Raw genomic sequence first — 16,675 nt, 5'->3', positions numbered from 1 at the left:
ACATACACACACACACAGCATATGTACACATACATACATACATAGATACATGTATACATACACATGTTGTAGAAAGCGCAGAAAAACGAGAAATAATGTAAATAAAGATCCTGTGTATTTTACATATTATTGTCCAATACATATATATATATATATATATATATACACATATATATATATACAATGCGAATACGAATATTCGAATTCACGAGAAAATTAATTAATAAAGGCGAAATGTATATTAGCGATTATTCTTGCAGATCTCTATCTAGATCGACGAAGATCGCGCGCGCCAATTCAATTTTATCGATCTCCTTTGAGAGGGGGATATTCTAAAGGTGTTTTTATTTCGTTTGTTCGTTTCCAGACGCACAAAACTACAGCTCGTCGAATTGGACCGTGCCCACGTTGCCGCCCACCTCTCGCATAGTGACCAGGCATCTTCGCTCGATGACGTTTAAGGACGAGCAGGGCAAGATAGGGAACAGATGCGGGCCGAGAAAGTATCTGTGCACCGATTGCAATCGAAATTTTGCGCTGATGGCCTCGTTGAAACGTCACAGAACGTTCGAATGCAACAGGCGGTTGCTCGTGCCCGAGAGGAGCAGCGCGAGGGAGAGCGGCGATCAGGAAAAGAGGAGGAGGAAGAAGAAGCACGCGTGCCCCGATTGCAACCGCGTCTACGCGGTTTTCACCTCGCTTTGGAGGCACAGGAATTATGAGTGCGGCGTCGAGCCTAAATTCACTTGCCCCATTTGCAAGTTCAGGTTCTCCCAAAAGAGTAATCTCGATCGACATGTTAGAACCAAGCATTGAATTTTTTTCTTATTCCTTTTTTTTCCCTTTTCTTTTTTCTTCTTCTTCTTCTTCTTCTTTTTTTCTTGGTTCTCTTTAAAAAATAAAGAAAAAAAAAAAATAAATAAAAAATCTTTCTTGGAAATAGCGGGGAAAGAAGTAGAAATTTGGTGAAGAAGAAATTCGATAGCGATTTTATTTTTCTTTGTTCTTTTTTTTCTTTTTCTTAGCTTAACCTTATATTTACGTTTATTTACGTCAAATTTGATCAATTTGGTATTTTAAGCGGTGACGATTAATATTGCGATTAATCCTGCGATTTTAATTAATTCTTTAAAATCATTTATATCTAAATTGCGAAAATTGATATACGCATGGATATCGGAGATAAAAACGATTCACGTACATTGTGTGCGAAAATAAAAAAAAAAAAACAAGGCTATAATCATGTCATCTTGAAGAAAATTGGTGTGGATGCAACGTAGGGACCTAAAGAAAAGGTTTAATCGCTTTAAAAAAGGAATATCATTTCCTTTCCTAAAACTAAAAAGCTAAAAGTAAAATGTACATAAAACAAGTAGACAACATTATTTCGAGAATATCGATTTAACTATATTCATAGTTTGAAGTTAGAAAGTGTTCAAAAGCGCCCAAAGATGGAGTTGTAATTGTAAGAATAGAATAAACGTGTGCGATTCTTAAACCGATGAACGAGGGGTGTCAATATGCCTTAAACTATATAGAAGATACAACGATCTATCAAAAAACAAAAAAAAAAAAAAAAAAAAAAAAAACGATCTTTCATTTCTCATCGTTATCGCCGAATAATATTATTTAAAAATTATATTTCACGTAAATCAACTATTCTTTGTCCCAAGGATCCATCGTCGTCCATGGAGGGATCGATAAAAGTGTGAGTGTGGTGGACATATTGTATCATCCATCCTGGTGTTTTCTCGTCCGAGTTTCGAAAAAATCGTTCGACTCCCTCCCACTAACGATACTCTTCCCCTTTTTATTTTCTAGGATTGAGGAGGAGCAAGAGGCTCCTCAGAGGACAACAAAGGAGCTGCGCGCGCACAAGATCGTTGAGCATGAATCAAGCGTCCACTCTATGCCCGTGTTGCGGAAGACTGTACAAGATGAACAGAAGTTTAACCACGCACATGAAGTACGATTGCGGCGACCAGACGAGCTTCGTGTGTCACATTTGCTTGGCCACATACGGGAAGAATATCAAATTGCGCAGACACTTGTTGCAAAAGCACCATATTTACATCCCGCCAAAGTATTCCGTCCCCAAAAAAATATTCTAGAGACCTCGTCTACGCGTGCCTGAAAATTTTTCTTTTATTTTCTTTCTCTTTTCGACAAGAATATTCGTTCGTCCAAATACGGTTTTTACGATTTGATTTTTGAATTTTTGACAATGTTTCTACTCTTTTTGACGAGGATATTGTTCGTCCAAATATGGTTTTTATGGTTTTTATGATTTGATTTTTGAATTTTTGACAATGTTCTTTTTAACGATTTTAATTTTTACAGTATTTTACGTATTTTTAAAACGTGGACGTCACGGTGAGTAGTTGAAACGAGGTTTCTTTTTTCTCTTTTTTTTATTTTTTATTATTTATTGGTACGTGGATGATATGTTGATAAAAATTGAAAAAAGGAGAGAGAAGGGGGATAGAAAAATAAAGAAAAATCGAGAATCAGGATTAGATTGAGAGGAGAAGAAAATTCTTTACCTTACTCTTTATCTCTTTTCCTATTGCAGGGAAAAGAAATAAAAATAAGGATTCAGGATATATTTAAACAGACGCAACAAGGTCTGTAACTCGTGATTTCTTTTCTTAGAGAATCATCCAATGTTTTACGATTTTTGATTTTTCTAATTATTTCAATCCTTACAATGTACTGTGTACTTTTAAAGCAGAATAATTATGAAAATTGAGTATAAAAAAAAGAGGGAAAAAGAGGGAATGGAAAAATAAAGAAAATAAATCGAGGATCAGGATTGGATCGAGAGGAAAAGAAAATTCTTCTTCATCTATATCTTTCACCTCTTTACAGGGAAGAGGAATAAAACTAAACAACGATATCCAGGATAAATTTAAAAGACAACGAATCGAATAAAATTGTAAAAATGAATAAATATTGCGCATGTTGGACACCACTTTCGATCTGCCTTTCATTATCCAAGCAGTTTTTTTTTTCCAGTAATCTTTTCCAGAAGTTGGTTATAACCGTTTCGACTTATCGGTCAGATTCCACTTGACATTTCGTTTTTGTTGTTTTTTCAGAGGCGCGAATCATATCGTCGAGAATGAGAAACGGATACTTGAGGACAAACATGGAAGGTTTCACCTGCCACCAGTGCGGCAGATCCTACCAATTGAGGCACAATCTGGTCAAACATTTGAGATTCGAGTGCGGTGGCCAGAAACACTTCACCTGTTACCTGTGTCCGGCCAGATACACCCAGAACGGAAAGCTGAGGCAGCACATGCTTAACGCGCACAATATTTTCGTGCCACCGCGAAGAACATGGATAAAATCCGCTCACGGTTGACGCGTGGATCATGATAACACATGGAGAGAAATCGAAGAGAATAATCGATTATCCTTCGAGAATATCGTGTGAAGGAGCAATCTTTTGGAGAAACGTGATTCTGCTCATCGTGTGTAACTATTTAGATTTAAAGAGGCAATAAATCGTTGACGAATGTCTTTGTAACGACCAAACAGATCGAGTGGCTGCGTCCCTTGCCCGCTCATGCCATCACTTTTCCATTTGGATTTTCAGCATCTCTTTTCCTTCGCCGTTTTCCGTCTTCGTCGAGCTCGAAGAGAGAAAATATTTTTTCCAGATTTCCCCCGTCCTCGGGATCTGATTTCTCGCCGAATTCTCGTGGAAGAATGCTACGTGGATCCTCGTCATTGAAGATAAACAACGAAGAAGACTCGCAACGGAAGAAGATCGATCGATGATGTCAACAAACTCGGGTCAGCCATTGAAGATATCGTTTCCCGCGTCTATTCTCCCCCACCTCTCTCCCCCCGTTTTATTTATACACTTTCCCCTCCCCCTATGTAGAATTGAATAAAAAACGATTGACTCTGATAGTCGTGACTTGTCGTTTCTTGTCGTTTTAAATTAATCGTTTTCACGATATTCTCGCTCGTTCGGTAAACCGGCCACCATCTTGGAAGAGCATATAAGATATACAAATACGATGATAACATAACGCTTTCGCGTTGTTTAAACGCTGGACTCGACGAAATCGATGAAGAAAAAAAAAAATTATTACCAGTTTCGATTTTGATTTTTCTATCTTCTCTCCTCCTCCTCCTCCTCCTCTTCTTCCTTTTCTTTCCTTTTCGAGACTGTCAATTAATTTCCATTGAATCGGTCCATTATTATCGATCAACAATTATATATTTAATCGAATCGAATTGGAGACTTCTCACGAAGAATCACAAATCACTCGAAGATCGACGCGTTTAAGTGTCGGATTGATTAGAGAGAGAGAGAGAGAGAGAGTGTGTGCGCGTATGTGTGTGTGAGTGAGAGGGAGAAAGAGAGACGCATCTAAAGAGAATCGAGAATAGCTTTATTTTCGATCTATAACGAAAATTGTACGGATTTCCGTTCTAGTGCAACGATATATTCTGACGTCAGTGTTTTTCTTTTCGTTCGACAGGTTACGTGAGCTTTCGATTCCCCTGCCAGCAATGCGGACGGGGATACACGAGGCGGTGCAACTTGAGGAGGCACATGAAATGGGAATGCGGAGGAAAACGCCAGTTTCCATGTTACTACTGCAGCTACAGTTTCACTCAGAAGACGAGCCTGCACCGTCATCTGATCGCTATTCATAAGATAGATATTGTCAATGGAGTAGAGCCTAATCTTATGTTGTAGACGATCTCGCGACATTTTTTTTTCTTCTTCTCTCTCTCCACCCCTCCCTCCCCTCTCTTATTAATTTTCAATCCTGAGAATCCTGGCCCAACCATCGTGACGATCGAATAGCATCGTCGAATTCTTCACTTAGAAAGAGATTACAATACTTGCCCTTCTCCGTTTTATTTGATGGATAAAAGAAAGAAAGAAAGAAAGAAAGAAAGAAAGAAAAAACGAATAATAATCCTGTGCCTCTCCGTGCCTCCCGTATAATACCTTCACGTAAATGAGGCCTTCTAGAGAATTCTCCACGCGCTTGCTTGCCCGCCTATCTGCCTGCTCCCCTCCACTGTCCCATCCATTTCTCCCATTCGATGATATATATATATATACATACACGCATATATACATATATATATATATATATATATATATTTTTTTTTTTCAATTTTTTTCAATCTTTTCGACTCGCAATAACTGGCGGTAAAAACGGCCGGGGGATGAACGATGATTATCTCCCGATGAAAAAAATTGAATCGGAGACTTGTTCGATTTATTATTATTAAATCGAGAGGGCCTTAAATTGCCCCTCTCCGTTTCGGCCGTTTCGTGGTAGTTTGTTTCGTGATTAACGCGAATTCCATTGTTAATGTTCTTCTAGGTATTTAGCGAAGATGACCCCCGTCCTCCGACGATTCGCGATCGACGAATCTCGGAGTCGCAAAGTTTCAGTTGGCGAGCGACCGTGCTGCCCTCTCTCTCTCTCTCTCTCTCTCTTCCCCTTCCACCGCCTGGCGCTGGGGATCGTGCAGGGAGGTGAGTGAGGAAGAATGCAAGAGAAGCATCTCTCGTTCGTCGTCGATCTCGAAGAAAAGAACGACCTCGGCCGTCCCCGAAGGAAGAAGAAGGGGAAGGAGAAGGAATTGGGAGGAATTCTGCGTCTCTCGAAGAATCTTTCTCTGGATCCTTCGCCGCGCCAAGAAACGACAAATTCTTCGCTTCAAAATTTGGGGAGGGAGAGGAGGGGGAGGGGGGGTCATCCTCGGCTTCTTCCTTCCTTGTTGTTGGGTTCAATCAACGGATATTCCATTTCGTTCGAAGATTGAATGTCTCGAAGATCGACGGCCCGATGATGATCAACCACGGTCGATGGTGGCGTCACGACGAAGAGAAAAGCGATCCTGCTGCGTTCATCCACGAAGATGATTTCCACGCCAAAGAGATTCGCGAGATCACGCGAGATGAACATTTTAGTGCACAGATATTTTTTTTTTTTTTATTAACTTCATTCCTGCGTGTTGATTCGATTTTTAAGCACAAATTGTATATCGTAGATTATCGATCGTTGAATTTTATCACGTTGTAAAAGATTTTGGCTGGACACGTTTAACGTATTCACAACAACGTTGTCGTTTCTTTTTAAATAGTATATTTATCGAATATTACATTTTAAAATCGTCTCCTAGAACCGTCGATAGTAGATTTGATGTGCCATCGAGAGTGTCTAGAAGATAGATAATAAATAATAATAGTAAATAATAATAATAATAATAATAAATAATAATAATAATAAAAATTTTACCGAAACATCTTCACCTATTACCACAATGGGAGCTCTTATTCAGAAGATCACACATCCAAGATAATTTATATTTTTAAGTTTCCTTTCTTAAATTTATAGAATATTTTCGAGTCTGTATTTTTTTTTTTCTTTTCTTTTTTTGTCTTTGAACGAAATAGAAATCTTCTTTTCTATCAATGATTACATGCGTTCTTGCTCTGATCGACGTCGTCTAGTATCGAAGATATTCGTCCTGCGTGTCATTTCAGTGTACAAGTACGTATACAGAAATTATTATTGATCGACCCCGTCTCTTAAAAAGATCTTCAATCGATCGCGAAAAAAACAAGCAAAATCGAATTATTAGTTCCTTTTTCTTTTCTTCTTCCTTTATTTTTTTTATTATTTTTTTTTTTTTTATTTTTTCCCTCCTCTTCATAGATCGAGAGTTCAAAAGTGAGAATGAGAAAAAATTGAGAGAAAGAAGAGAGAGAAACTAAACGAGAGATTGATATTCAATTTCCAGATTTATTTACATTCCATTCCAATTCTTTTCCACGCATATAAATATATATATATGTTTAATTTTCTTATCCGGAACATTTGCTATTATCCTTCGATTTGAACCATTCTTTCGGTTAAATTAATTAATTAATTATCCAATTATTCTCTTGTAATGATAATAATAATAATAATAATAATAATAATAATAATAATCCCAATAAAATTCTCTTCTTCTCACTTCTAAAATTCTCCACTTCCTCCCCCCTCACATGTGAAATTTCTCTGATTTCTTTTCCAGAGAGCAAAACGGATTACCAAGTGTATCCAAAGTGTCCGTCACCGATCGATCATCTGCCGAACAACACGCCGCCCTTTAACCCGGCTATAAATTGCTCCAGTTACTCGAGGCTTCTGTTTCAAGATTATCCGGGTGGGATGCCGGACGCGGACAGGCCTTACAGATGTTGGAACTGTGGAAAATTGTACACGCACAAATCGACCTTGAAACGGCATCGCGAAACGGTCTGCGGCAAAATAAGAAACACGAACGGCAAGTGGAAGTGTCTGCGTTGCCCGAGATCCTATCGTTCCGAGGGGAATCTCGAGCGCCATCTACGATACGAGTGCGGTGTCGCCAGACAGTTCTCATGTATCCTTTGCAACAGGAAGTTCACGCAGCACAGCAGCCTGGTCAGACACATTAAGAAATTGCATGGAGAGAGTTTCGGTGGTGGTGGTGGTGGTGGTGGCGCTGCCGGTAACCCTATTCCTCAAGATTATCAATCGGTGAACAACACCGCTAGCTGCCATTCGGAAGTAAAAAAGTCCGAGGAGACGAAAGTGCGAAGATGCTTCGTTTCCGAAACGAGCATCAGTCCTAATTGCCGTTTACTTTTGTGAATGTAAAAATTGAATTGCGAGCTTGATTGTAATCCATCTGGCGAGAGAGATTTTGCCAAGCGATCACTTTTTTTTCTTCTTTTTTTTCTTCTTTTTTTTTAACGACAAAAATTGGGAATCGGTCAATGGGATTATAGAGATATACATATATATAATAGATTTTGGTAAAGCGAGATAGGATGTCGATTACGTGAAACGTTTCTTTCGTAAGAATATTTTATTCTTTTATATATATATATATATATGTATATATATATACATATATATATTTATTCTATTTTTCTTTTTTTTTTCCTTTTTTGTTCTATCGATTCTTCTCTTCTAGAAAGATTTTGTTTACTCTTATTATATATATACAATATATAGTTACTTACTAGATCTATTGTTTTTATTCGATTCGTGGAGAAGAATCAAATGAATGAAAGTTTATAAGTATAAAGGGGATAATTGTTCTCTACTTTGTTACGATTAAGAAAATTGAAAATGTAAGAGGGAAAGAACGGGAGAGAAATTTTTACATTATAAATTGCATACGAATTTAAATATTTCGCCAGTGGCTAAATTAACTAATGGCCTTTCAATAAGCTTTCAACTATCAAAAGAATATATATATATATATATATACATACCATACACACACATATATATATATATATATACATATACATATACATACTTAATATTTGTAAGATTACGAATGGCGCGAAATATGAAAATGTCTCACACGGTGGATGTTGCGTAGAATTGATCAGGAATTAAAAAAAAAAAAAGGAAAGAGAATAAGGATGCGATAATCGTGATATTCGCGACAATTACGTGCCCTTTCTTTGAAAAGTGTCTTACAGTTAGATCAACGATTCAAGTACAAGAAAACGATACGCTTCGTTGTAATTTTGAAAATGCTTTGAGGTTATATTACCAAAGCATAATCAGACTTTGATACGATTATTATTATTTTTTTTTTTTCTCTCTGAATATTATTGTTGTTGTTATCGGTGTGTCATCTCATAGGGTCTCGTTTTAAATAGGCTTTTAAAAGTGCTCGAATGTTTTTCGGTACCAATGTATTTTTTAATTAGAAGAGAATGCAACATATTCGTTGTACACTTTGTGTTTCGTCGAACATCGTATACCCGTCAAAGTGTAACTTTGAACTCGGTATATCATGGTGGTGCTGAATATGTTTAACTATTTTATTCCCTTTTATTATTTTTTTTTTTTTGTTTTTTATTATCATTATCATTATTATTATTATTATCACTATTACTGCTTATCACATGATTACTATTATTGTTATTGTTATTATTATCTATTATTATTATCGTCATTATCATTAGCATCATCGCCATTATTATTGTGCGTATATTATCATTATATATTATTGTCTATTATACTATTATCTTCTAATTAATCTTTTAAGACTGTGTTGTAAGAAATATTAGGATATTAGATGTTCGTAATGGTGCACTTAAAGAAAGAAAGAAAGAAAGAAAGAAAGGAAGGAAGCAGGAAAGAAAGGAAGAAAGCAAGAAAGAAAGAAAAAATAAGTTTTTAATTACATTGTAACGAAAAAAAAAAAAAAAAAACGACAAAAAAACGTGAGAACGGCGATCGATACTAGATTTGTGTATCGCGGTTGTTAAATTGTGACGTTGATCATTTTTCTTGTTAACTCGCGTCTGGTAGTTGATTGGGCTGTGAAAATTATTTTGTTCTTATAAATTTCGACAATGGTGATAAACGTGAGCGTTTCACAGAACAAAAGGAAGAAAAAAAAAAAAAAAGAGAAAAAAAAGTAAAAAAAAAAAGAAAAAAAAGAAAAAGAAAAAAAGACGTTAAAAAAAAAACGCTCATGTACCAGACTATTCGAGCCTATCGGCTTTTCATTTTACCTCGATTCGCGATGCCGACAAATACGAGCTAAGAGAAACATTGTTGTTATGTAAGGTGTTGCGTAAAAGATAATAATAAATACACACGATTTACATATCTCGGGTGACGATTTTCTTTTACATTCTTGCATAATCCATGAATAATCCAAAAGAAGAAAATTAATCTTCTACCGTATAGGGAAACACACACCTCTTCGACTATTGGAAACACACGCGTCACTCTCCTGTGTCATCGAACCAAGACGAAAGAAGAGAAAAAAAGAGATGGAAAGGTAGATTTCTCGAAAACTTATACGTCACGGATAGAATCATTCTCTTTCTTCTTTCTGTACATTTTTTTCAATCGATCGTCAAATTCTTTTCTTGACGATTAAAAAAAAAAAAAATATTCCTATTCCTGATTGTCGTTTAACATGCAAAATCATTCGAGATTGAAACTTTCGAAACTTGTTCTCGAGATTTATCTTTTATTTATCTTAACCAAAAACTTATTGAGGGTGAATGTTATACTCTCGAACACGTTATCGGACGCGATGTCACTCTCGTCCACTCCCTGGACGAAAAATATTCTCGAGAACGAGTCTCAAAATTTTACTCTCAAACACGTTTGCACCCTTAGAAGAATTTATCCAATTTATCGATATTCATTTCGTTCTTTTCTTTCCCTATTTTTTTTTATTTTATTTTTTTTTTATTTTTTTTTTTTATTTTTTTATTTTTCTTTTTCCTCTTCCCTTTTTCCCTTCACACGAATAGATCACCGACTGATGCAACATTCCGATCCCTGTTTCAGCCAAAGGTCCACTTTTTTGCGACCAACTGCCACGCGATATTTGGAGGCGGTGCAAAGAGGAGCTCCTCTGTTTGAAGTGTACCAAGAAGTACAGCGACTGGAGGAGTTTAAGGAAGCACATGAATTTTTTCTGCCAAATGGAACCGCTCTATCCTTGCCCTTATTGCACGCACAGAGCCAGAATACCAACCCTGCTCAAGTATCATGTTGTGCGCGAGCACGCGATCGAAGAGACATATTGAATACCGTCGCCACGACGTTGTATTTTTTTTTTTTTTCGTGTAATTGGATTTACTTGGTTTGAGAAATCAAGAAAAAAAAAAGAAAATGAAGATTTTTCTTTTGTGATTTTTCTTTCAAAATGATTGCGAGTCTTCGTACGCAATTAACCATTTGTGATGAAATATTGAGGAAAATTCTGTTTTTGACGAAATTTTGTAAGTATGTAGAATATATATCGAAGAGAGAGAGAGAGAGAGAGAGAGAGAGAGAGAGAGAGAGAGAGATTAATTTTTTTCTATTATTAATTTTCAAGAATAAGAATTCCAATAAAATTTAAAAATATAATTTTATAATTTTAACGTTGAAACTTTTGAGAGTTTGAAGAGTTTTTTCTTAATGGAAAAGAAATTGCTTCATGTTAGATATTATATCCTGCATACGCGAAAACTTTCATCAAAATCAGAATTCTTCGTATGAATTTCCTTGTAAGATAGTGTACAAATACTTTTACGACCGAGTGTTATCAAATTTTTTGCGTTTTATCAGTAAATTGTAGTTAACGTTGGTGAATGCAATAAATGTATCTGATCCACGAAATCGTCGTACGTTTACACATAAAATACAAACTTCTCTCTCCCCTAGCGACACATAAATATATACACAAGGGTTTCAATGATCGTCATTCCATCTTTCGATCATTGTCCTCGTCGTCTCTTTCATCGTCGATTTTTGTTATTCTTTTTTGCTATTCGTTTTTTTTTCTTTTCTTTTTTTAGCAGAATAACGCTTTAGCAGAAGGGATGAACAGCGAAAAATTTGTGTGTGTTCGAAAAAGCAACTCCGAGATGCGCGCTCCGTTTTGTTTCGATGTTTCTCTCGATGCTTCGAATTCGAAGGGATACGAAAACGAAAGAAGCTTCATTCTCCTTTTTTTTTTTTTCTAACTCGATCGCTTTTGATTTTTAGGGGGCGGCTTGTCGGCCCAACAATTGGACGACTCGCTGACGCCTGACCAATCCGGGGGCAAACCCGTCTTTGTCTGTCCGAAGTGCGGCAAAGGTTACACTTGGAAGGCGAGCCTTCAACGACACTTGAGCACCGGTTGCGGATTACCACCTATGTTCTGCTGCAAGTTGTGCGACTACAGAACGAGCAGAAAGGATATACTCTTCAGGCACATGAGACACGTGCACTCGCGGCTACCCGCTTAGCGTATTAATTTTCCCCGCTACGTCCATCCTCTACGTTCACGCCGCTTCCGCACACCTCGGTTCGCAGCGATTCCATGCGACGACCACCATATTTTCCCCTTAAATTGTTGTGTGATCCGCGAGAACGGGCAACAAATTGAGAAAGTCGAAAGTCGAAAGTCGAAAAGTTCGAAAAGTTCGATCGTGAGGATCGATTTTAAAAGAAAATATGGTAAATCATCGACAGGAGATTAGATTTTCTATTTGTCTCTTATTTCCTCTTCCGCTTCTCTTGAACATTATTTAAATAAATAATATATATTATTTTTAAATTATTTAAAATAAACATGTACGCCACACGTTTTACTCATTTACACGTTGTCCATTTGCAGCAATGTTCGCTATGTTCGCTGCAAATCTCTCAAGAATATCGAGTTTATTTTTCTTCCTTCGTCGCGTTTTTTTACGTACGCGTAATTTGAAATACTTATTTGTACTTACTTCTTTGGTCCCGTTCACGACGCAAGCATATGCAAAGAGGAGGAAATTACGATGTTACGATTCTTCGTTGAGGGGGAATGATCGAAGGAATGATCTCTTCTTAAACCGGAGCACGAATTTATTTCACGAATTCGAACGTCGAACGTACGAATTAGGTCTGAAGAGAACTACTACCGACATCTATTTCCAACGCGAACTCTGCTTCATCGATGTTCTTTTTGCTCTGTTTCAGGAGTATGGAACGTACAAGGTTATGTTGCTGATTACGGCTCCGTCGATGGTCTTCAACTCCCTCCAGAATTCGATAAGTTTAAGGTAACCGCGGCTGCACAATCCATGTTGAATTGTCACAAGCGACACATGTGCGGTTTCTGCAAGAAGGTGTTCCCATTGAAGAACTTGTTGAGGAGGCACGTGCAATTCGGTTGTAAGATGAATCCGAGAAATTCACAGTTCGCCTGCTCCTTCTGCCAGTACAAGAGCACTTACAAGGCGAACATGGAAAGACACGTGCGAAATGTTCACGATACAGGCGTGTTGAAATTTCGCTGCGATCTGTGCAACTTTCGTAGCAATTATTCGTTCTGCGTGAGAAGGCATATGAAGACGTTTCATCGTTCAGCTGAGCCGAACGAAACGAAGCAATAGTCGTGCGCGAATAATTATTTTCACTATTCATCGAATTTAACGAAGTGACGGGAGTAGTAACACTCGTAGATACGTGGATTACATTATCCGTTAGGAGAATCTCACGACTGATAATCAAAGATTCGAGTGAAATTTGCAGTATCCTTTCGAATAGTCTTCCAATTCTTTCTATAATTATTTATAATTGAACGTTTTCGGATAGTATTGATCGAATTCAGGCGGATTCGGCTCGCGATCTCGATTCTATTCGGTTCGTAAATTTTCACGAACCGAACTTATCCGACTTCGCCCGAAGTTTTCGTGTGATTCGACATTTCGGGTCGCATCGGACAAACTCGGGTAAATTCGGCGTGAGAGGATTAGAAAGACATGTAACGATAGTATCTCGATCGAATTTGCTCGATTTCGACGCCAGTCGAAGCTAGTTCGAAAATAACGAATTATTCAAAGATATTGGGCCATTTATCAAAGAAGATTAGATTATTCAAACTAACGAAGTATCCGATAAAAAATATTAGATTGCCAAGCATTATAACAATTTGAGAAATAGAACATGTGATTTTAATCGTCGTATTTTTAACAGAAATATCAGGCCTGATGTTCTCCTTTCATCAGAAAATGAAATTGTAATAAAGATATATACATTTTCATATTGTGGTGATTAATAACGCGTAATATACTATTATTATTAAACAAAAATTACTTACGTAATTTGTGTAAAAACCATACGCGTATCTTTTAAAATTGAGTTTATAAAAAAAAAAAATCAGTATTATACTCGAAGCGCTTTTCCTCCCAAGGTAAATAGAATTTTAATTCTCTCTTAGAAACAGACAATAATGTAATCGTCGTATGTATAATTAGAGAGCGCATATAATGTTTTGCGTAACATTTTCCGATTCGAGAAAGAAGATCGAAGTAACACGTGATTTATAGATCGTTTGAATTTACAATCCTATTAAACTGTAAATTAATTTGTATTAACATTATAAAATATCTGTGACAACCGAATTTTCGATATACTCATCCACGATTGATGATATTGTATACATGATTTATCGAAATAAACAACAAATGCTCAGGTTGTTTGTAACTCGAGGTAATTAAAAAATAAATCATTCCATAGGTCTCTTCCTCGTATTATGGAGCGTGGATGTTTTTCATTAATATTAATATTATCAAAAGAAAAAAAAAATATTTATCAAAAGAAAAAAAAAGAAGAAAAGAAAACTATACAAATTTTATATCACATTCCATTTTTGTTTTCTTCTTCTGTTTGAAAATTATTTTCAGGCTCTGCTCGTGCTGGAATCGCCTCTCCAATGACAGTGAGAAAAGGAATATATATATATTTTCTCGAATGTCAGCGTGGCCAGAAAAAAAAGATACAATTTTGTCAAATCATATTATTTATGTGTTAAAAGAAAAAAAATGGTTACGTATCGTTTCGCGAGATTCGTGGTCGATCCGATCGTATTAACCGATCTGGTGTTGTTGTTTCAGCGTTGTTGTGGAATTACAAGAATGTCTACAACCTCGAGCCGGAGAACCGAGTTGCTCGAAGGAATGATTGGCAGCAACAACAACAGCAGCAACAACAACAGCAACAACTCCGTCAAGCTGGCAATTTGGATATTCGAGAGAGAAGTTTCGTGTGCGTCGATTGTGGGAAAGCGTACGCGGTTCACAGATCGCTGTGGAGACATCGAAAATTCGAGTGCATCAACGCCAAGCCGAAATTCGCGTGTGACGCTTGCCCCTATAAAAGCCCTCACAAGTGGTGCATGGAGAATCATAAAAAGAAACATCACAGCAACGTTTACAATCGATAGTTCGCTCGTTCGATTCTTCGAAAAGAAGGCAAAAAAAAAAGTGGACAAGACGATTAGAGACGATATTTTTAAGAGAGAATATTTGAATATCGAATGAATTGAACGCACGAATGTGTAATCGGGTCTGATTATTCTTTTCCTCGAAAATTCCATTGAATGGTATTTCCATTCTCCTTCCATTTTAATAAAATTTTATTACACGATACGATGTGATGGTAAGAAAAACGAAGTTCGATTTTTGCGTGATCGAACTCGAAAAAAATAATTACCAATAAATATATGCGTTTTTGTTCTATCGATGATTCATATGTCGCATATATGTCCATTAAGGTACATTTACAAATTAGCGTTTCAAGCAAACCATATCTGTGATAAGCTGGTCTATCTAAATAGCAGTATTTAGACGAGTATTTTTCCTCGTTATTTATTTTTCTCTTCCTTTTTCTTTCTTGCGGAAACACACATACACACACAACACACACGTAACACACACATACACACAACACACACGTTTCTGTGTGTGAAATACGTATTTGTCGCATGCGTTTCGTATTTTTCGATGAAGGTCGACCGATAACAATCGCGAACGTGCGAACGAAATGTTCACTCATTTCGAATTTTTTTTTTTACATCTACTCTTTCGTAACCGAAATTTCGTAAAGATATTCGCAACAAATATTTTAACGGTTGGATCGAGCACGAATCGATCGCGAATCAAAACGATATAAAGCGATGCATGCTTGTATATATACGAAGAGTATATATACATATATCTATTCACTGGTATATCTTTTGGAATGCGTGAAATTGGCGATGAAATTCGCCGATGCAGCGGTGATATATATATATATTCAACGAGGAATTCAACGACAACTCGAAAAGAAGGGATTCTAAAGCCGAAACGAAGAGGAAGGCATCGTAATAATTCGTTGCAGCTAGTCGCTTTAACCCTATCACCTTCGTGGTTAACGTGGCAGTGAGTGATTTATCTTAAAAAAAAAAAAACTTACAAATCCATGCTTGCGCCCGAGTGACGAAATCATTTCTCATCTTTCTGTAATAAACAGATTTCGCAGGAATGCGTTATACATGTTGATGAACTCTAAAAACTCCTTTGGTTTCCTCTAACTACGAATTTGCCCATTACCAGAATTCGAATTCTACCGATCGAATCGAGCCCAACGATCCAAGTAAAAATTGGCCGCGCCATTTCGAATATCGCCAGATACGAAACGATATGTTTTTTCTTTTTTTTCTTTTTTTTTTTCTTCTCAGACTCGATGTAGATCGGACACGATTCGATCGAGGATGCCAGAACCCTGTTTTCTCTCCTCAAGCCGACTCATTGTTTGCCTATCGATCTAACTTGGTCCCTCTGTTTTCAGCCTACCGGAAGATGTACATGGGCGACCAGGTTCTCGGCTACACGTGCACAATGTGCAGTAAATTCTACAAGATGTGGAGCAACTATTTGAAGCACAAGTGCGAACCGCCACAGTTCAAGTGTCCCTTGTGCCCTTTCGCTGCGTTCAAGGCCTTCATACTGCACGCCCATCAGGCTGAGCAACACTTCAAGGTCACGTCACCGAACACCTGAACCTTCGAATCTGATTCGAGCGTTCCCCTGATCCGCGTCACGCGGCAACCGATTGCCTTAAACTCGCGTCGAAGCTTCCTCGTGCCTGCCAGCTCCTATAGCGGAAACGGTTTGAATCGACGGCGAAAACTAGCGGTGCAGAGTGAAAAGCGCGGATTTTTCATTTCTTTCCTTTTTCCTCTCTCTCTCTCTCTCTCTCTCTCTCTCTCTCTCTCTCTCTCTCTCTCTCTCTCTCTCTCTCTCTATTGTTTGTTCTCGCTTTGCTCGTTTTTTTTTTTTTAGTAGTCAACGTCGTTTCTGTCGTTCAATTTTCGCGCTTTTCGCGATTATTAT

At 37.3% G+C, this 16,675-nt stretch overlaps 5 protein-coding genes across 6 annotated transcripts in view; all 5 read left to right on the top strand.

Moving 5' to 3' along the window:
* The window catches only part of LOC107997489 (longitudinals lacking protein), a 103,727-nt gene extending 102,225 nt beyond the window's left edge, over positions 1-1,502 (top strand). For both annotated transcript variants that reach the window (XM_062079550.1, XM_062079549.1), the window contains one exon: positions 368-1,502. In XM_062079550.1, coding sequence (XP_061935534.1) covers positions 368-816 — 449 coding nt within the window. In that variant the 3' untranslated portion in view covers positions 817-1,502. The remainder of the gene's footprint in view (positions 1-367) is intronic.
* Positions 1,503-1,645: 143 nt separating this feature from the next.
* LOC108003482 (uncharacterized) lies at positions 1,646-2,976 on the top strand. The gene is made up of 2 exons (XM_017065752.3): positions 1,646-1,708; positions 1,822-2,976. The coding sequence occupies exons 1-2, from the start codon at positions 1,689-1,691 to the stop codon at positions 2,132-2,134; spliced, it is 333 nt and encodes a 110-aa protein (XP_016921241.2). The 5' UTR covers positions 1,646-1,688; the 3' UTR covers positions 2,135-2,976.
* Positions 2,977-3,148: 172 nt separating this feature from the next.
* Positions 3,149-4,720, top strand: LOC107993149 (gastrula zinc finger protein XlCGF57.1-like). Its single transcript, XM_062079485.1, has 2 exons — positions 3,149-3,362; positions 4,500-4,720. Exons 1-2 carry the CDS (start codon positions 3,149-3,151, stop codon positions 4,718-4,720), a joined length of 435 nt encoding a protein of 144 aa, XP_061935469.1.
* On the top strand, positions 3,521-12,624 carry LOC108003492 (zinc finger protein 823). Its single transcript, XM_017065764.2, is given in 4 exon segments — positions 3,521-6,539; positions 7,066-7,296; positions 11,541-11,996; positions 12,498-12,624. Coding segments are annotated over 3 exon segments (555 nt in total). The 5' UTR covers positions 3,521-6,460; the 3' UTR covers positions 11,786-11,996; positions 12,498-12,624.
* On the top strand, positions 12,159-15,155 carry LOC107993078 (zinc finger protein 808-like). The gene is made up of 3 exons (XM_062079484.1): positions 12,159-12,198; positions 12,498-12,853; positions 14,338-15,155. The coding sequence occupies exons 1-3, from the start codon at positions 12,159-12,161 to the stop codon at positions 14,743-14,745; spliced, it is 804 nt and encodes a 267-aa protein (XP_061935468.1). The 3' UTR covers positions 14,746-15,155.
* The last annotated feature ends 1,520 nt before the right edge of the window (positions 15,156-16,675 follow it).

The sequence above is a fragment of the Apis cerana genome, linkage group LG9 (assembly GCF_029169275.1).
Source record: "Apis cerana isolate GH-2021 linkage group LG9, AcerK_1.0, whole genome shotgun sequence".
Classification (NCBI taxonomy): Eukaryota; Metazoa; Arthropoda; class Insecta; order Hymenoptera; family Apidae; genus Apis; species Apis cerana.
Note: the sequence above shows the minus strand (reverse complement) of the source record. Positions and strands in the feature narration are given on the sequence as shown.